At 46.9% G+C, this 21,830-nt stretch overlaps 1 protein-coding gene across 1 annotated transcript in view; it reads left to right on the forward strand.

Moving 5' to 3' along the window:
- The window catches only part of THUMPD3 (THUMP domain 3 tRNA guanosine methyltransferase), a 115,505-nt gene that overhangs the window by 30,738 nt on the left and 62,937 nt on the right, over positions 1 to 21,830 (forward strand). The window contains exons 7-8 of the mRNA XM_086939227.1: positions 3,019 to 3,134; positions 4,726 to 4,836. Coding sequence (XP_086795353.1) covers positions 3,019 to 3,134; positions 4,726 to 4,836 — 227 coding nt within the window. The remainder of the gene's footprint in view (positions 1 to 3,018; positions 3,135 to 4,725; positions 4,837 to 21,830) is intronic.

The raw sequence follows: 21,830 nt of genomic DNA on the forward strand, positions 1-21,830 counted from the left end.
AATGCAAGTTATTAGGAAAGTACAGTTGTCCTGTCTATTAAACACATTAATTATTGTTAAGTATTGACATTTGTACTTGGTACTTCCAGTACACATTTCTTTTAGCACACACACATTTCCAGACAGGCAGCTCTCTCCTTGAGCACAGGAAAGTAAAACACCATATACGGCATAATGCCAACATTTGGAAGCAAGAAAGAGGGACGCTAAAAAAAAAATAATAATAAATCAGAGGAATTTATTTTACTTGCATTGATTTGGGGGCAATTTTATGGAGGAGACAGAAAAAATAAAGCTGTATGTGGTTTAAAAAATCAAGAGTCACCCTGCTGAGACAGGTGTGTTGGCATGTATGACATGGGTAGAAATTGGAAGTGCATGCAAATATTCTTCAAGCGCAGTAACATTTTGGCAATGGGGCCTAGATGCATATCAGCACTGTAAGTGAGATAAAGAAGTTTGAGAGGGTCCTCTAGAAAGGGCATGGGCGCAAATAAGTTTAACTAGGAATATTTTATTAGAGGTGCCGCCTTAGTCATACAAAGCACCCTGCTTATATGATTATAATACCTTCATCAGCTTCTTCCCAATTATTTTCAGGGCGAAATATGCAAGTATTCCCGAGGCTTTGCTTGCAAACCCCCCCCCCCCTCCTAAAAAAGTAACAGTGGGGAGCCATGGCCACTGGGGCAAGGGAGCTGCAGGTCAAAAAAGATTGGGAACCACTGCCCTAGTGGCATCACAGGAAGTGACATATTATAACGCCAGAATGTTCCCAGGAAGTGATGTCACATTACTTTAAACCTGAGGACTTCACTAAAATTAATACTGGTAAAGTTACATAACATCACGATTAATGTAACTTCGCATCACAGGGAAATGTCTGTTTAAGATTACACCGATTATTAGAGTACTGACATGATTTTTAAAAGTGGTGAGGGGCAATACTTGCTCTAAATTGTAGCGAACAATTATAGCGATGGAGACTGACCTCTCCTAGGATGGTTGAGGGGTTCTCTCTGCAAGAACTTTTTTAAAAATATGGGATCAAACATTGCATTTTAAAGTGTGATTTTCAAATAAATGTACTAAAAATCAATATGCTCTGAAAGGGCACTCATTAAATACTCTAAATAATGAAGTCCTTTCAGTGGTGTAGCAAGCCTGTGAAACCTGATGCTCACGATGAGTTAATCCAATTTTCTTTTTCAAAATCTGCAATGGATGCCCCCATTTGTCACAAATGACCTCCAATGTGCCAGGGCCCGCATTTTATCATTGGCACCACTCATAAGCCAATAATGCCCCAAAAGTAAAAAAATACATACAATGTGTCTGTGCCAGGATTTTACTTTTAATGCCATGCATATACCAGGATTGACCTTTAGGTCAACAAACATTGTCCTCTGGTATGTCATGGACAGCTTTTCGGCATGGTTCCCCCTTCCATATGTCATGTTTGTCCTCCTTTGTGGCAAGAATTACCTGCAATGTACAACCAACATTTTGCCAAGGGTGCCCCTTATGCCAAGGATGTCCTCCAGTATGACATCACTAGCATTTTTCCACAGGCGCCTGCTATGCAAAGAGTTGCCTCGAGTGTACCATTTGAACTTAGAGATGTTATCTTTGGGCATCCGTCAAAATAATAGACTTTACAACTACAGACCCTTGACTATACACTGTTTGCATCTGGCTTGACAGAGCTGTTGTCCATTCAAACTAGTGTTACAAATTCTTTAAAAGTATTTCTCTATCCGTTCATATCATTGACTGCTTAGTGTATCATTCCACCTCCTCCAGAGTGCATGAAATCAATTTCATAAGGGGCTATTTTAATATCTCACATGTTCTCTGAATCATTACACATTCATTGCTTAAAGTTATATATGTATTGTATACAGAAATAACGAAGACTTTTGTTTTTCTAATGCCGCCAGGCCTATTGGTTTTGCCAGTTCTTGTTTAGCTTTTGAAAAGGGTGTCTCAGAGCTTGAGGTGCATTGAAATGAGTTCTTGTTTTTTAGCCCTTTAAATCCAGGGGAAAACGACATTATGTGCTTGAACTTTCATTTTCCTAGATACAGACTGCAAAGGGGCTGATTTAGAGTTTGGCAGACTTTCGGTCCACATGGTGACAAGAGCCGTATCCCTACCAACGCAATGGTAAAAGGGTACCAGAGGTTTCTTCACCAAAGTGGTAGTATCTGGCATAAAACAGGCCAATAGTAAATAATCTGCGAGCGCCTGCCCCTAAGGTGGAATTTCTGCCACCACAATAGGCATATCTCATCTCTTCGCCATGTTAGAGGAAAGCTTCCAGCCTGTTAGGGCCACCGTACACATATTTCTGTTAAACTCTGCCATTATTTACATGGTGGTCTTTAACAAAGCTGCCTGCACCCCACTTGGTGAATCCACCACTCTAGATGCATGTCTGATCTCCCATAATATTTGGCAAAGTTGTTTCAGAATCTTAATGGCGCTGATTAAGTCCCTGCCAGTGGCATTACAGTCCTAGAGGAAACCGTCGCTTGGTTATGCCTTATCTGTTGCCAGGTTCAGTGTTATTGTTTTCCTCTGAATCAGCCTATATCATGTGTTTACTGCTAAGAGAACTGATGAATAATTGCCTTCTTGTTCAAACTCTATCATTTTTAGGTACACATTTGCTGCCTTTGAGGCCTGTCAGATGTTTCCGTTCTGTGTTTTTTATCTCTTCTTTCTATTTTAACTCTGTAAATTGTTAGGGTGATTATGTTGGCAGTCGTAGCTGGTGGACATGTATCTGCCTCTTGTTTTTCATGGGCAAACTGGAAGTCTAGGTCATGGAGCTCAGCCAGGAGGAAGAATGACAGCCATCGCTTGTTGGCCCTGCAGCCTGGGCCAGTGCATAGTGCTAATGTTCTCTGACTGTGAGGCCAATTCCCTGAATTGAGATATATATTTAATGCATTCTTCTCTTACTCTGCCTCTTTGTCCTCAATAAAACCCTAATCACCGGCCTCCATTTTTAAGGGAGCCTCTGAATGGCCTGCCTGTTTTCATATGGCTGCGGACAACAACCCATCAGCAGTCAACAGAACAGCACATAACATAGAGTCCCTGCTGCGAAAACGTCAAAGCAAAGAGAGGTAAGAGACTAGCAATCCACTGGCAGTATTCAACAGTAAATGAGACATTTATGTAGAGGGTCTTTATTTTATTGAAAGTGTGGGAGAGTGCCTTCTCTGACATGATGTAAATGAGGAACACGAGGATCATGTTTGAGTCCTACTTTAAATATTTTTTTGTCTCCTCCTCCAACCCACCCTTACCCCACTGGCCTTGCGTTGTCCCAAAAATGTATGTGAGTGAATTTTCATTATGTATTTACCTGTATTTCTCCCCCTACCACCTCACGCATCCATTTTATACAGGGACACCATTTTGTGGATCAAGAAGCACAGAGGCTGATAACTGGCCCGGGAACCTTTTTTTTTATCTAACAGCTGTATACCCCACCCTTAATGAAGGCAACTTAAAATAAGTCTGGGTCAATCATCATATCCCTGGGCGAGGAACGAGATGATGTTGCAGTTCCCTACCCCTAAATTTGACAAGGCACTGCTGGGGAGGGGAAAGGGTGACAGAAAAAGTCACCTTTCAGTACCTTCCCCAGGCTAGAAGGATACTGTATTGGGAAGTTAATGATTCTTACTGCTTAGAGCACGTCATGTTCATTACTACTTGGGGCAATTAAGGCTTACTGATGCTGGGGCCATTGAAGCCCATCAATGCTTACGCATTTCTACATTGTTATTGTTTGGCACCATTGATGTTCATTACTCACTGGGGCCATTGATGCACATTGCTCCATGGAGACTTAAATGCTCAGTACTGCTTGGGGTCCTTAAGGCCACTATTGCTGGGACACTTAAGTCATTAATGCTGCTGTTGAGTGCCATTGATGTTCATTACTGTGTGAGGTAATTGATGCAGATTAATGCCTAGGATCATTGATACATATTACCAGCCCAAGTCTATTAATCATATGACTGGCTAGCAACATTGATTTGCCCTGGGTCAACATCAATGCTTCTTGAACATTTTGTTGCTTGGTACTGTCTAGGGCTATGGAGCCTTTATCATCTCCTTTTCCTAATGATCATTGAGTTTTTTACTGCCTGGGGACATTAAAACCCATTACATAATATGGACATTCAATGAGGGCATTCATTTATTCTAAGAAGACATTAATGTCCATGCCCAGTAACATTATTAGAGCATTGAGCCATTAATCTTATGCTTGTGGAGGAGGATAATCTGCATTAAAGCTAGGTTCCAGCTATCCCATGAACTCATGGTCTGTTGATACTTCCGATCTCTGCACCCACATATATATAAATGAAGGTAATAGTTTTGAAATAACCAATACTGTAAAATGTACCAATCTCATTAGGAGAAGATGAATGTGTATGAATGCAAAACTGATATGGGCATGCTTGGGGCGATGAGCCAACCACCTGTGGATGTTAACAGTAAAACATGGAGCATCAGAAATTGAGAAAGCTCTCCGTGTTTGTGTTTCTACAAATTGTCGGCCCAGCATATCCTAGAGCTTGTAGTAAAACATGTAGCATGAAGAGATGAAGAACCTTCAGTGTTTATGTTACTGCATATTGGTGGGTCAAACATATTCTACAGCTTGCCTGACTCATTTTTCTTTCTTTACTCACTTTGCAGTCAGCATTCGTGGGGGCTGCCGATAGATGTAATACACTGGGATATTTTCAACCTCCCCTTAAGGACTGGATCTGTGGATGTCATTGTGACAGACATGCCCTTCGGCAAGAGGTTAGAACTATTAAACCAATTTTAAATGTACAGTGTTCACATGAATTCTTATCCAAAGCAGTTCTCCAGTCAATGTTGTTTTGTCACTCTAGTGTTGCAATAGTGATTTTTATTTATTCAAAATATACGCTTGTTCTTGATAGCTATTTGCAACCCTGTGTATGTAATAAGTCTGATACTAGTAAGATGTTTACAACACTTCAGCACTCTTGAGCAGAACAGTGTTTTCGTTCTTGGACATCATTGAAGGTTGAGTTAGATTTGTGGCTAATACCCCAAACCTTCTTCCCAGATGCATAAAATGTTTGCCTGTGTAGTTGGACTGGGCCAAAATTGATAATATTGACTTTTGCCTTAGCCAACTCAGCTGGCATTCAGGTGTCAGCAAAAGTGGCAGCCCCATGTATTCTGGCATCCTGCTTCTCCTCCTTCCCAGACTGTTTTGAATTGCATGTGCCAGCGTTCATGAAAAGCTACTCTAAAAAGAAGCTGTTGCTTCAAACACTTTTGGAATCCTCCATTGCTGAACTTCACTCTACCTTACTGTGTGTCACCATTCCACCCCTGCCCTCCATTTGTGTTTACTTATCAGGCAGGGCTAATGGATTAGCTTCTCTACTTTTCACCTCTTGCCTGCTGGTGTATATTCTTTCACGGTCTACTGTTTCTGGAAGGTGCCTGTTTTTCTTTAAAAAAACAGCCTTCTTTTGCTGTGCGTGCCATGTAGGACAATCTTCAGAAAGCACATTATGTACACCAAGGAGTTCATGATGACCTGCCAACAGAAACCTATTTTGTATGTGTTGTCTTCTCCACTTAAGTTCATGTGAGTTAACGGATAGATCTGATATCCTGTTACTGTACACGAAGGAACATGAGCTGAATGGGAACTGTTCCAGATAGCCGAGAGAGACTAGTTATCGAGTGCTCTCAGCAATACTTATTGCTAGAGGCAAGAGAGCCAGCTCCTCTGTTCCAGGTACCTTCGGTGCTTTCTAGGCTCACTCACTAGTGTGTATCTGCAGCACTGGATGTTTCATATATTCACAGGTTTGAATTATTCCACTTCTTCAGACTTGAAATCCTTAGTAATTTTAAATACCTGTAATCGGTGTTATAATGGCCATAGGCCCAACAATAGGGTTTGCTTAGCAGCACATCCAGCTCATTTTAAACTACCCAACTTTAGCCAATAGATTAGAGTGTTGAGCTCTCCCACTCCCCCTAGATGCCACCTCTGAGGAAAGTGGTATATTATTATAAGAGTGAGATTATGAGACTTCACCATGTACTACACTCGCAGCACCATCTTAGGTCCAGTCTGTCTCATTCGTAAAACCTTTTATCTCATCTTTGGGTAGATGTGGCTTAGAGAAGTAAGGTTTAAACAAAGGAACATGTGTAAAGCATTTAGAAGTACCAAAACAACGAAATTAGAAAGTCACACAACACAAAAGAAATCCAACAACATTTTATAAAAATAGATCATAGTTTTGCGAATCTTTGGACATCCATCGGAGGGTTCAGGATATATGGGTTTTTAAATAAAAAATACATCACTGCTTTTCACTCAAAGTCTACAGGCATTGGTAACTATATTGTTTAGTGGAAACTTTTTTAAAGTTGTGTTTCGGTACTCTAGCCCACTTTGGATGGCCAACTCGTCAGGGAGCAGGTCAAGGGGGCCAGTAAGGATTTGTAGAACAGTTACATTGAAATCAAAGCTGCCTTAAGTCCAGGTCCAGGCTCTATGGGCGAACCTCAACCAATGGAGTGGTCCTGATGCACATCATACAGGATGCTGAGCAGTTGACTGTGGTCTTTCTAGGGCTACGCTTTTGTCCATTGTCTTGGCGGGATGACTTTGGCCACAGGGGTCGATGTCCCTCAAAGTCCTGGTGGGTCCAGCAAAAGTCCACTGAACTATTGGTCTCCAGTCACAACAAAACCTGCGTCTTCCTTTGGTGAGGGTAAGTGTCTATGTTGGCTGACCAAACTGCACTCCATGACTTTTCCAGGTCCAGCAGATTCAAGTGCACGTTTTTGAGCTTCAGCTCGCAGGTTGCAGGTCAGCAGTCAGTGACGGTGAAACATTTGTGGCTACTGACTTGCCAAGGCAGGCTGCTTCATGTTTTGTGGCCATGAAGCGGCAACAGGAAGCCAGCCTGCTGACTCTTGGAGGTCACCTCTTCTGTCTGGGGCTTAGGAAAGATTGTTCTGCACCAAAGGCACAATCCCTTCTTTCCTAACCCAAGGAACAGCAGGTGCAGTCCAGACTTTAGTGCAGCTTCTCTTGCCAGGTCCAGGGAACAGCAGGGAAGTCCTTCTTCAGTCTTCCCTTCAGTCTTCTCTCAAGTACTCTCTCCATTCCAGATGAGATCCTAGGTCTGGGTGCCATATTTATGCTCAGAATGTGCCCTCTGGGAATGTGGCGGTTACTGGCCAATGGGCTTACAGACCCTTTCTCACCGGATGACTACTTCCTGCATTGTGTGGCCTCCAACTATCCCAAAGTGCACCCACTCCCAAGATGGCTGAACATCTTTCTCAGTTTGTGGAGCTGAGTAGCCCACTCTAGAGGTGTGGCTGCCTGTAGGCTACATGCCCACAAAAAACAGTTTGGCAACTGATCTCCCCGACACCAACCGTCTACCAGAACAAAAGAGCCCCTCTCATGTGTGTCCACCATTTGCCCTTCATAGGCGGCTTCCCCTTTGAAGCTCGCCTTCTGGGTACTCTCCCTGTGTGACTTCTGGCAGGGAAAGGTACCACCTCTTTCAACAGCAGGCCTCTATTGTTTTTTCCTGAGAGCCAGTCAAATTCTCCCCAGAAGGGAAGAAGGCTGTCTTGTGGGCAGCATTTGCAAATGGCCACTGGAAAGCTTGGGCACCAGAGTGCCAACTTTCTAAAAGTTGCATTTACTTAAACGTTACATCAAATTCAACTTGGGCATCAAGTCGGATTTAATGTGTCAATTATTTTGATACCTTTAAGTACAAACTTTAGTTGTTCCATTCAGAAGTTAGCACAGCTGAGTTGTCAACGTGCAACTCTGCCATTGCAAATGGGGCTACTAGCCTTTCCACAGTAACATCTGCAATTTGTTGTTTTACCATTAGGACATATAAAAACGCGTGTCCTACTTTTAAGTATACATAACCCTGCCTCAGGACTCTATAGACCTGCTGTACGGGTGACATATATATTAAAAGGAGAGATTTGATCTAAGTCATTGTTAAAAACACGTGTCCTACTTTTAAGTATACATAACCCTGCCTCAGGACTCTCTAGACCTGCTGTAGGGGTGCCATATATATTAAAAGGAGACATTTGGGCTAAGTCATTGTTTTAAAAGGCAAAGTTGAGTTAGCGGTTTACAACTGCTTTACCGGTCTGCAGTGGCAGACTGGGCGACATGTTTTACATTGTCGCACTCTGGGTGGCACAATAAGTGGTGCAATCCATGAGGGACACTTTAACTTACAGGCCCGGGGTACTCCTGGCTCCATATACCATGGACATTTAAGTAAGTTAACTTAATCCAGCTGGGTATAAGCCACTTAAACATACACTTTTACGGGTCAGAGCATTGGCACAGAGGTCTGGTTAGCAGGCCTCAGTTCACTCTCAAAATTGGAAAACCAGTCAGTCCAAGCAAAAAGAACCATTTCCTTACTCCACGATCGCTCGGTTTCCTATCACATGTCATGTGTGACGGAACCCCTGAGGAGGGCTGTGCTCTCTTGTGTGTAACCTCATCCTGACTACATTCTGATATTTCTCACGTCTTTCCTGAACTTCAGTGAGCCCTAACTTCAGGTTTCAGGGCAATTCAAGTTGTATTTATGGATTTGTTTTGTGGAACATCCCCACTTTCCTGGCTAGTGGGAGCCTTTCCTGTTACCAACTAATGAAGAAAAGAGAAATCTTTTCAAATCTGTCTGTGGGCAAAAGAATATATATACTGATGACGCTCGTGATTAATGTATTCACTGTCTTTACCCTATTCAGAAGACATCTGGGTTTGTAAGACTTTTAGGGCTAAATATACAAAGAATTTTTGCTGTTAACAAATGGCACAGTTCACAGAATCAGGCCGGTTGCGACAGCAAAAATGCTTTTTGTAATGTATAAACACCAAATTGCGGGTACCGAATCTTAGTTTGAATTTGCGAACAAAAACAGAATTGCTGTTTAGAAGGGGCATGTTTTGGGAGTCCCTTCCAAATAGGGAATCTTAATGGTATGTACAAATTTTTTGCGACTGAAATGCGGTTGCAAAACATTTGCTCCTTACCACCAATCAAAAGTTGGTGGCGACCCATTTGCAGATGGGAATGGGTCCCCTTGGGAAGCCTTTCCCTTTGAGAAGGTTTGAAAAAAATATATTTTCAGAGCAGGCCGTTCAGAACATTAGTAATAATTGCGGAATAGTAATTCATATAAAATCGCTATTTGGTAATCTCTATTGTTATGTTATGTTATGTTACAGTGCGTTTATATAGCGCACGGCTACTCGAAAAGAGTTTCCTGGCGCTTTCCACATGCAGCTCAAGATAAAAATAACACAACACAGTAAAAGCAAAAACAGACCACAGAGAAGAAAGCAGAGAAAAAAAACCTAAAGGTTAAAAAGCCAGGTCTTCAGGCTCTTCCTGAACTGGAGCAGGTTGGCGGTGCTGCGCAGTGTCAGTGGAAGCGTGTTCCACAACTGGGGGGCTTTGCAGCTGAAAGAACGCCCACCAGCGCGGGCCTTCCTCACACGCGGCACCACCGCAAGGAAAAGGGATTCAGACCGCAAAGAGCGGGCTGGACGATAGAAGACCAGTCTCCGCCGGAGATATCCAGCACCTGAGCCAAACAGTGCCTTGTGCATCAGTGTCAGGGATTTAAACACAATCCGCTTTCGGATAGGCAGCCAATGGAGCATCTGTAGTAACCCAGAAGCTCGAGCTCGTCTGCGCAGGCCGAAAATTGCCCGGGCGGCAGAATTCTGCTCCACCTGCAGGCGTTGGACCAAATAATCCGGAAGGCCAAGAGGGCATTGGCATAATCTAGCCTAGATCCAATAAGGGCCTCTACCTTGGGTATTGTTAGCGCTCTCCAGTGCCTGCATTAGTGTTTTAATTTGTGCACTCTTACAACGCATATATTGTTTGCCTGCAGTGTTTTGCTAGACTAACTTCCTGGGCTTGCACGCTTTGCCGATCGCTTTATTCTATGTAATACCTGCTGCTGTGACCCTCGCATAGTGTGCTCCGCTCCCCAGGCGCCTCGCTGACCAACTCATTTCTTGAAAGCATTTCCCCATCCCGATGGGCGTTTCAGTCCCAGCCGCCATTATTGTTGTTGTTGTGCCCGGAGCCCGCCCCCTTCACCACGCACCCGCCTCCCAGCAGCTCCTCCCCCGCCCCTCCCCCCCCCCTCTTACTTATGACCGATGCTTGTGCGCGCAGCGTTCACGCGCAGCGAACGCGCCCCAGTAGCGCCTAAGGTGCGCCAAAGGTAAGCCCGTCTATGCCCGTCCGCGCCCAGCGCCAGAGCCCCTGGTCCTCGTAATGTCCACCCCTCCCGCATTACGTACGATGCCTCCACCCTCCTTGCCCTTAACCCCGGCCAACTCCCCAACTGCGTCCAAGCCGCCCCTGGACACACCCATGGACCCTTTTCCTGCAACTCCTGCAAGTTCGACGGCATCAAGAACAACTCTTCATCTACGAACACACAACAGATATCCGACCCCAACCACCTACAATGCATCCTGCTCAACACCCGCTCGGTCCACAGACACGCCATTGACCTCTGGAATCTACTAGACACCATCTCTCCGGACGTCGCCTTCCTAACAGAAACATGGATGAACGCCACATCAGCCCCAGATATCACCATTGCCATCCCGGAAGGCTATAAGATCATTCGCAAGGACCGTACCGGCCACACAGGAGGAGGCATCGCTATCGTCCATAAGAAATCCATCCGCATCTCAACCAGCTCAGACGTCAATCTCGCCAACTCTGAACACCTTCACTTCCAGATCCACACCGACCCCAAGACCACACTCAGAGGCACCCTCCTTTACAGGCCACCAGGAGCCCGCGCACAATTTAGTGAAGACATCACGGACTTCATCACTCCACACGCGCTCCCCTCCGAGGATTACATCCTTTTGGGAGACCTCAACTTTCACCTTGAAAAGAACAACGACCGCAACACCACCACCCTTTTGGACAACCTCACCAACCTCGGACTTAAACAACTTGTCACTACCCCTACCCACATCGCAGGTCACACACTCGACCCTATCTTCACCTCCAGCAAACATGTCTCCTTCAGCCACACCACAGCTCTCCTTTGGACTGACCACAGCTGCGTTCACTTTACCTACAACAAGCCCACATCCAACAACCACCCCCAACCCACTCTGCAAAGAAACTGGAACAAAATCACCATCGACCAGATCTCCTCATCGCTTCTTCAAAACCCCCCAGCCCACTCCTCTAACCCAGACCAAGCAGCCACCAACCTCACCCAATGGTTATCCAACAGCGCCGACATCCTAGCACCACTGAAAAAACGACAAATCAAACTAGGCAGCAAGAAGGCCTCCTGGTTCAACGATGATCTTAAGAAATCCAAGAAACTCTGTCGCTCCCTTGAGAAGGCCTGGAAAAAAGACCCAACCACCAGCACCAAGGACGCCTTTAAAAACGCCACCCGCATACACCACCAACTGATCCGGAATGCCAAGAAAGCCGCTTTCAAGGACCGACTAGATAACAACGCCCACAACAGCAAGGAATTATTCAACATCGTCAAGGAATTTACCAACCCCTCAGCCAACTCCAACGACATCACCCCCTCTCAAGCCCTATGCAACTCCCTAGCCTCATTCTTCCACAGCAAAACTGCAGACATCCACAACAGCTTCAACAACCAACCCAAAGACCAACCCACCCAACCCCCTGCAGGACCCCCACCCCCCTGAACATCCTCAATGACTGGAAGCCAATCTCCACTGAGGACACCATCCGTCTGATGAACTCTATCCACTCAGGATCCCCCACAGACCCATGCCCTCACTACATCTTTAACAAAGCAGACTCCATTATAGCACCGCACCTCCGAGACGTCATCAACTGCTCCCTCAACTCCGCAACCTTCCCGGAAAGCTGGAAACATGCCGAACTCAGCGCCCTCCTGAAGAAACCCACAGCTGACCCCATCGAACTCAAAAACTACCGCCCCATCTCACTCCTTCCATTCCCGGCCAAAGTCATCAAGAAAGCGGTCAACAACCAGCTCGCCGCATTCCTCGAAACCAACAAATCCCTTGACTCCTCACAATCCGGCTTCCGAGCCAAGCACAGCACTGAAACCGCCCTCATCGCAGCAACAGACGACATTCGAACTCTACTGGACAATGGAGACACAGTCGCCCTCATCCTCCTCGACCTCTCCGCAGCCTTCGACACGGTCTGTCATAACACCCTTTTACAACGCCTCAGAAACGTCGGAATCCAAGGAAAAGCACTGGAATGGATCACCTCGTTCCTCACCGGAAGAACCCAGAGAGTCCGCCTTCCACCATTCAAGTCAGAGGCCACTGAAGTTATCTGCGGCGTACCACAAGGATCTTCACTCAGCCCCACCCTCTTCAACGTATACATGAGTCCCCTCGCGGTCATCTCACGCCAACACAACCTCAACATCATCTCCTACGCCGACGACACTCAACTGATCCTATCACTCACCAGAGACCCTAACACTGCCAAAACCAACCTGCATGAAGGAATGAAAGAAGTAGCCGAATGGATGAAGCACAGCCGTCTGAAACTGAACTCAGACAAAACAGAAGTCCTCATCCTAGGCACCTCCCCCTCCGCCTGGGATGACTCTTAGTGGCCAGAGGCCCTTGGAAAAGCACCCATCCCGACGGACCACGCACGGAACCTGGGCGTCATTCTGGATTCCTCACTCTCGATGAACAGACAAGTCAACGCCGTTTCTTCATCTTGCTTCAACATTCTTCGCATGCTCAAAAAAACATTTCGCTGGATCCCCACCGAAACTAGAAAAACAGTCACCCACGCTCTGGTCACGAGCCGACTGGACTACGGAAACACCCTCTACGCCGGTACCACCGCCAAACTCCAGAAAAAACTCCAACGCATCCAGAACGCGTCAGCCAGGCTCATTTTAGACATCCCGCGTAAAGAACACATCTCTGGTCACCTGAAAAACCTCCACTGGCTCCCCGTCAATAAGAGGATTACTTTCCGGCTCCTAACCCACGCACACAAAGCACTCTACGAAATCGGACCCGAATGCCTCAACACACGACTGTCCTTCTACACCCCCTCCCGACAGCTACGATCCTCCAACCAAGCCCTTGCCACTGTACCTCGCATCAACAAAACCACCATGGGAGGTAGATCCTTCTCCTACCTGGCAGCTAAAACCTGGAACTCATTTCCCACTCACCTTCGCCTTACTCAGAACCACCTAGCATTCAGAAAGCAACTTAAAACGTGGATATTCGACAAGTAATTCCCCACCCTTCTTCAAGCGCCTTGAGACCCTCTGGGTATGTAGCGCGCTATATAAATTTAATGACTTGACTTGACTTGACAGTAATCCGCCTGTGCTCCACGGACAGCAGGGGTAGGAATTGGCGGAGCATTTTCAAAATTCCATAACAGGTGGCGGTCAGCCCGAGAATATGCGTTCTCAGCGTCAGCTGATTGTCCAGCTTGACTCCCAAGTTTTTAGCAGCCAAAGATGACTGTGCGGGAGGACACATGTCAGACGGCCACCATTCCCGCCACTCAGGATCGGTAGCACAACCGAAGAATAAGACCTCCGACTTGCTCGAATTGGCCTTCAAACCGTTCCACTGGAACCATTAGAAGACCATTCCCAGGCAGCCCCGAATACTCTCTCCATCGAACTCCTGGTCTTTACCACAGGTGAAGAGGAGTTGCGTATCGTCGGCGTAGGAGACGATCTGGGCCCCATGTGCCTCCACCGCGGCCGCCAAAGGGGACATAAAGATGTTAAACAGCGTGGGGCTCAACACAGAGCCCTGTGGAACCCCAACTCCCAATGGCGGCATCTCGGCAGAGCTCTGGGAAACCCAGACCGTCTGGCGACGGCCCTCGAGGAAAGATGTGAACCATTTGAGCGCCGTCCCCCTGAGACCGATGTCATAAAGCCTAGCTAGAAGCGCCTCGTGGGGGACGGTGTCGAAAGCCGCTGATAGGTCTAACATGACCAACATGGCCCTACCACCAACATCCAAGGTCTCCCTGATGATCTCAGTGGCCTCCAGCAGAGCCGTTTCCGTACTAAAGTTGGACCGGAATCCGGATTGGGATGAATGGAGCAGATTGTTAGCTTCCAAAAAGCTCGACAGGACACCATGGACATGTTTTTCGGTGATCTTAGCTAGAGCCGGGAGAAGTAAGATAGGCCTATAGTTGGCCAGGGCCTCAGCGTCAAGACCCGGCTTTTTTAGGAGGGGGATCACCATCGCTCTTTTCCAAGAGCTAGGGACCCTCCCCTCCCTCAGGGAGGCATTGAGGATAGGGTTGACCAGCGGGTTCACCGCCGTTGCCATCCCGGCCAAGAATTTGGCAGGGCAAGGGTCAAGTGGCGAGCCAGATTTAAGATTGGCCAGCAGCAACCTGGACGCGTCGCTGGAAACAGTTGGAAAGTCAGACAACACCGCCACAGGCGTGCACGATGGTCCGCAACCCGCCCCAGGGGTGCCGCTTCCCTCCTCCGGCCTCACCGCAAAGGAGGCCTGAATCGCCTTGATCTTATTGGTAAAAAAGCTAGCGAGATCACATGCCCACGTATCCGACGATACTGGCAGGGGGGAGTAGGAGCTAGGGGTCGTGAACTCCTTCACGATAGTGAAGATCTCCTTACAGGAGTTAGCCGATGACTCAATCCTCCTAGCCAGATATTCCTTCTTCGCTCCCAGGATGTCCCGGTGGTAGGCCTTGACAGCAGCCCTATAGGCAAGTTTAGCCTCCCCGTCATACTGGAGGCGCCAGGCCCGCTCAGCCACCTTACATTGGCTGCGAACCAGACGCAGCGCCTCAGTAAACCACGGCGCAGATTGCCGTATCGCCGTGGACCGGGGGGCTGCCCTAGGGGCAAGATCGTTCAGCCTTTCAGCCAACCACAGCTGCAGAGCCTCGATGTCACTTTCCAGATCACCCGAAAGGTGGCATGGGTGGTCCTCAAGCGCCTGCTCCAACATATCGGGCGTCACCCTATGCAACGCTCTCGAGGCTGGTCTAGGCAACATAGGGGCGCTATTATCCAACCGCCCGTTCCCCAGCACGGAGAATCTAATCAACCTATGATCCGTCCAGAGCACCGGCAAGGTATCCACCTCAGCAAGCGGGACTGACGAAAACACCAGATCCAGGGTATGCCCTTTCTCATGTGTTGGACCGGACACGAACGGTACAAGGCCCAACGGAGATGTGATGTCCATCAGCTTGATAGCGTCCGGGTCGTCCGTCACGTCGAGATGGATATTAAAGTCACCTGCCACCACGCAATGCTGTGTAGACAGCGCCAACTCAGAGATGACTGTCTGCAGGTCCTCCAAGAAGGAACCCACAGAGCCTGGCGGCCTGTATATCAACAGCCCCTTCACAGCTTGACCCTGGGACAGTCTGAGCGTAAAGGCAAGCGACTCTGAACTCCCGATGGAGTTCCGGGGAAGCACTGAGCAGGAAGCGCTCTTCTTCACCACTACCGCCACTCCCCCTCCCTCTATCCTGCCGGAAAATGTTATACGCCGGGGGGATGGCAGAGAAAATGTCCGAATTGGACGCCTCACCCAACCAGGTTTCGGTCAGTAAAAGACAATGCTAATGCTAATGTTCGTACATATATTGCTCACTTCTAAAACATTTAAGGCATTTTTACCTACAGTAGAGCAAGAAAATCCCCCTTCCAAAAGGCAAGCCCTTTTCTCTGGGGATGATTCTGTGGAAAGTATATCAGTAAGAACTTTTACAAAGACAATGCAGAAAAGGAAACATGTTCCTGAGCCGGACTTTTCATAGAAGCACCCAGTGGCGGCTGGTGACATTTGAAAGTAGTGGGGCGTAAAAGTTTGAGGTGAGTGCTCGGTGGCGAGTGAGTCTGACTGCCATAAGGTGGGTTTGTGGGGTCCTTCTCGCCATTTTTGTAATCACACTGACTATCCCCAGAGCTCTACTAACCCAGCCTATCAGTATTCAAATGCTGATTAAGCCGCAGTGTAATATCTGAAAAAACTCCGGGTGACAATGGTGAACACTGCACAGAGATGGTACCCTGACCACCGAAGCGCACACGGTAATGGATAGACACACAATGCATGCACATGTGAGGTAATTGGCCACTGTGGGTAACATCAAAAGGAATGGAGGCGATTGACAGCCTGCAAACAGGCAACATATGCAGGGAACAAGCCCCAAGGCATCCTATGTGACCCAACAACACCACCCAGCATGGATGCAGGAATAATAGAGTACGCATGCAAAATGAATAGCAGATGAAGAGAGCAGTGCCTGAATAAACAAAAAACAGTAATAAACACATTCATGAATGAAATTAATGAATTTACCAACCATGAAAGAAACAATAAAATGCTCATTTAAAGGGTGAGACTCCATAGCATCCTAGCACCTCGCAGAACATTTCACTACCAGTGACATCACACAGCTGTGTCCTTACCAAGGCTGCACATTCCACCCCTTAAAGTATAATAATCTGCATAAACCAGAATCATTGAGGGAAAACAAACCATGTCACAACACCATGTTAATTTTTAAATAATTCGCTCTGTGGTATTTTAGAACAAGTCCTTGCGTGCAGGTTTGTGTAACTGTGCAGTGCTGTTTACATTCCACTCGCACAAGAAACTGAACTAATAAGCTCTCTGATTTGTACAATTAACTTCCTCACACCTGTGGCATCCATACCGTTCAGACAGCAGTCACCGTCAGCAGATGTCTACCTCTCTAACTATTCCTAATCGCAGCAGAATCACGGTTCTTTCCGTCTTCTGCCGGTGGTTACCTCTCACCAGTTTGCCTCCTATCTGGAAACCTCTGAAAAGATCAGATTTTCAGACTTGCTTGTAATTAGTCACATAACTTGAAGCAACAACTATGTACATACATATACACCTTGATATGATCAGCGTGGATTCCCGTAGCACTATGGGCTGGACACGCCTTGCAAACTCAGGCGAAAAACTCTGAGCTGGACGTGTCTCCATTAAAACAGAGAGCGTCCCGTATGCCATTTGAACAATTAGCCCAGGCCGGTCTGGCTCCCAACAACCACTGTGGTCTAATGGATCATCGCCTGTGCCCATCTGTTTATGTGAGGCCTGAGCGAGCCTCTGGTGTTGTCAGGCCCACTCCCATTACATTACCGGCTCACAATACTCGTGGGGGGGGGGGAGGTGTACACGGGGGATGGAGCAGGGGGAAGTTTAAAATTAAACTTACCAGGTCTGTATTTGCACTGAAGAAAGGCTCACATGACCTGTGAAATGTGTTTTGTGATTATCAGAAGACCTTCATACTAATCATGATGGCATCCCATACTAATCATGACATCCATGCCACTGACCGCCACCCACACACGCACCGCGCACGCAGACTGGGGCCTTCATATTATTCTACTCAATCTGCCGCATATAGCACATTTTTGAGTTAGCCAACGAACACTCTGCATTTGCACTGAAGAGGCTCACGTGAGGGTTGTGACGTGACCTGTGAAATGTGTTGTGTATGTGATTTTCACACCGCGCACGCAGACTGGGGGCTGGGGCCTTCATATTATATTCTCAATCTGCCGCATATACCACATTTTTGAGTTAGCCTAAGCACGTGACGGTCGTGACCTGTGAAATCAATGTGTATGTGTTGTTTATTATTGTGATTTTCACACTGCGCACGCAGACTGGGGCCTTCATATTATATTCTCCGCATAATCGCATATAGCACATTTTTGAGTTAGCGGCAGCCACACACTGCATTTGTACACTGAAGGCTCACGTGACCCTGAACTGACTGGTGTTTTATTGTGATTTTCAGACTTTTTCAGTTAATCTCATGATGACACATGCACCGGGCACGCACTCTACTGAAGTTCAGTACTGCTGTACACAGTCACTGTGTTAAAAAAAAAACTTACTTTTTAGGAAGAGAGTCAAATATAAAAAACTTACCTTGGCTGCTGTTCCCACGCTGAGTCCCGCCGTCCTGGATTTTATTTTTGAATGCCGCCGCCCGCTGCGTCTGACGTGTGTGGGCTCTCGTCACGGAAGGCTGCAGGCAGCCTCCCTCCCCTCCATGGCAGCCGGCGCTGATTGGTTCGGCCGGCTGCCCTAACCGCGTCATTTCTGCTAGTCTGCATGCTGCAGAACGAAGAGTGGGAGGAGGCTTGGGGGAGCGGCTTGCCCACTCTTGCTAATACTGTCTGTTTGGACAGCCTCTCAGGCTGTCCAAACAGTCCGTATTCACAACATTGGGCAAGCCACTCCCCCAAGCCACTCCCCCCTGCCCTGAGGCTCGAGTAATCAAGTTCTGCTGACTGCTTTCTCGCCGTGCGAGAAGGGCAGGCAGAAATAAATGGTAGTTATAAATAAATAACTAGCATTTGTTTCTGCCTTCTTCTCGCACAGCGAGAAAACAGGGGGGGGCGGCGCCCAAACGCCCCCATGGTAGAACCGCCGCTGGAAGCACCCACATTCACCTCCGCAATATAAAGATCTGGAGTTTCCTCCGGAAAACGCTTCCAAAAGGGCAAAGATCATCGTCTTTAAAAAAAAGTTTTGCAGAAATCCAGCTCTGTGGAAGTCGAAAATTTCATATTTGTCGACAGTGACATTGAAGTCTGTTGTCCCTGCCCCATCAATTGCAGCCAAAAAAAACCCAACTTTGACAGCCAGACCCTCTTTGAGGATGAAGGCAACGTCAGCCATCACACCCTTTTCAACGAAGAGCCTTCTTCACAGTCAGCTCCAAAATCAACCTCGTTGATGACGGAAATTCCACTTCTAGTGACTTTCGTGCATTCTCTCTTGAAAGGGACTTCTCACTTGCCTTCTTAAACAGTGGAGTCTGCAATAGACGCAGAGTTTGAGGTGCAAGAGGACTATGAAAATGGCCTACCAAAGGAAGGCACCATGCAGCCAGAGTCAATTAAGGACAACCTCACCCGTTTTCATGCACAGTTTCAAAAGGTGACCCACATTTCTAGCTGCTCATGGCATCAGTGAAGCAGCAGTGCTTTCTCTATAACCTCATAAGGCAATAGAGTAAATTACAATATTAGCCTTTGTGAGGTTCAAAGGCCTTAAATAAGCAAAAACCGCAACAGTGCATTCAGTGGTGCCCTGTCTGGAGAAAATTTCGATAGTCAGTTTAAGGTTGGACTCATTCATCGTGGGAGCAAACCAAAGATGTTCTAAACATCCTATCACACTCTCCTCAGCACCACCTCACAAAGATGGCTGAGGAATAGATAACCTATGTACAGGCTAATTTCTGTGAGGGCAGTTTCCATCAATGCTGCGAATATGTTGAACATTGATGTCCATCACGACAATCATGGAATGTGGTATGACAACTTGAATGACAACTTACCATTGGTAAATTTAATCTCCGAAGACAGGAGATGAGAATCCAAGGCCATAGTAATGGGAAAAAAACAGCACATCAGCTGACAACATAAACATGACTATGGTTATGTCTAATGCCAGCTTCTGCCAACTGGCAATGGGTGTGGTTTTAAGACATCTTGGGTGGTTTCGCTCAAGAGCCTCTCACCCAGAAATTCTGTGCAGGAATTTGGACATGGCCTTTTATGGGCAAAGACTGTTGGAGAATCGTGTGGGTGATGTCATAAAAAATATTACAACTGACACAGCATGCTTCCTATGGGCCTTGCAGTACACGTGCCCTGGTTCAACTACTTGTCGTGACTCCAGACACTCACAAGCATATGAGGGAGGCTTCACCCAATATGGGGAAGTCGGGGGTGATCCTGTTACCCCTCCAGGCAAGGTGATCTGACTGAGGTTATTCACCCAACAGAGGTTAAAGACAAACCAAAGGGAAAATATCTGGAAGGATGAAGGTGTTTCTCAACCTTGCCAGGATAACCGGAAGAGACCTTGGTTATTCTGAGCTGGACCTCCTACATTTACTTCCAACGCCCCCACCCTGGCCCACCATCCCAGCCACATCAAGCTAGAGGTAGGAGAATCTCCTTTTTTGTCCTGGCTTGGGAGTCCATAACTACAAACCCCTGGATGCTACAGATAGTAAGTTTAGTACGTACCCTCAAGTTTGTACAGAAACCTTCCTATCATCCACTCTGGAAATGCCATTGTTTACCAATGCACGAGCTGCAACAGGAGATTTTCCTCTTCCTCCTCCTCCTCTATATGTATGACCAGGGCACGAAAAATTCCAAAAATGTTACTAGACCTGCAGGTCTAGAGACTTAAATAATCTACTCAACCTAATTTGAATGCTCTTGACCCATAAACTGTGTTTCAAATGATTTGATCCTGTGCAAGTATTTCAATTCACTGAGACGCCATTTTCTTCTTTATCACATGTGAGAGCACCTTCAAATACGCAAGTTCAGCATGTCTGCTGTACAGAAAATGCTTTTGTTTGATTTAATAGACTAAACTTTAGCTCCTTATAGAATGAAAATCTAGCCGCATATAAGATACACTTGACTGCAGACTTGCCTCTTCGTTCATTAAATGCATTGTCATCAGGGCTTGGCCAGGAATGTCTCTCACATCATGTTTAAAAACTTTCACTTTTAATAAATACATAACTAAAGCATAAAGTAGCAGCCCACTGTTATTTGCAATCAGCAGATTTTACATTCAAATGGCCACATAATTGGTCACTGACATGTGGGTTTAAAACTATATATTGTACAATGTTTGGAAATAAAGTTTCTGCAAATATTTGTAATTTGCACATCACAAAGTAAAGTGTTCTGATTTTGTTTTCCTCCAGTTTAAATCTTTGTTTGCATCACTCTTCTGAATTACAAAAAAAGCTCTTTCATCAATCCTGATATACCTGTACTATTCATTTACAAGCTGTTCAAATGTTGTTTTAGAGAAAAACAAACCGGACATTTTACTGCATTTTGTTTCACAATTATTGTCAAATAGCTCACTTGACAAAAAGCATTAACTGTAAATAGAGACAGAAAAGTAAACTCAATTTTCCAGGAACACATAAGCAACAATTAGTTAAAAGACGGGGGCGCTAGAGGGCGCACGAGCTGAATGGCTGCACTTTAGTGTGGCTCCGGCCGCCTGGCATTCCTATCCTGCTTTAATCCTTTAAATCTGCATCCACCCGCCTGAAACACGACTGGGGGGAAGATATACCACTGCTGCACACTCTGTCCGAGTTTGGTGATCCTACGACCTGCGGTGGCGGAGTTAGAGCGAGGTGAACCTGGAGCGGCGGAGGCCCCGGGCTGGGTCCTCGCTGGCGGCGGCACTGGAGTTCACGCGACGCCCCGGACTGACACGTGGCGGGTAGGCCGCGAAACGCCACGCGCGCCAACTTCACAGGAGCCCGTACTCCTTGGCCCCAACAGAGGATTGCTGCCTACCCGGGTGGATTTCTATACTGGCTACCAACCCTTTGGCGCATTTTGAACTGAGACGAGCATCGCTCGATTACTGAACGCCGGGTCTCGACCGCTTCTGGGTGCCACCTGCTCGCGGAACCCCTACAAGTGCGGCTCGGACCCGCGGTACGCTCTCTGCTGTCCCGGCATGGGGAAACCGAACACCCGGCAGCCCAAGCTGCAATTTGAACCAGCAACGCAAAAGAAAGGGACTAAGCAGACGGGGGAGAGCACTCAACCGCGGAGCCCGGCAGCGGAGGTGGCCCCCCTGGTCCCCGAGATCGCCACGATGCTAC

The sequence above is a fragment of the Lissotriton vulgaris genome, chromosome 9 (genome assembly GCF_964263255.1).
Source record: "Lissotriton vulgaris chromosome 9, aLisVul1.2, whole genome shotgun sequence".
NCBI classification, from domain to species: domain Eukaryota; kingdom Metazoa; phylum Chordata; class Amphibia; order Caudata; family Salamandridae; genus Lissotriton; species Lissotriton vulgaris.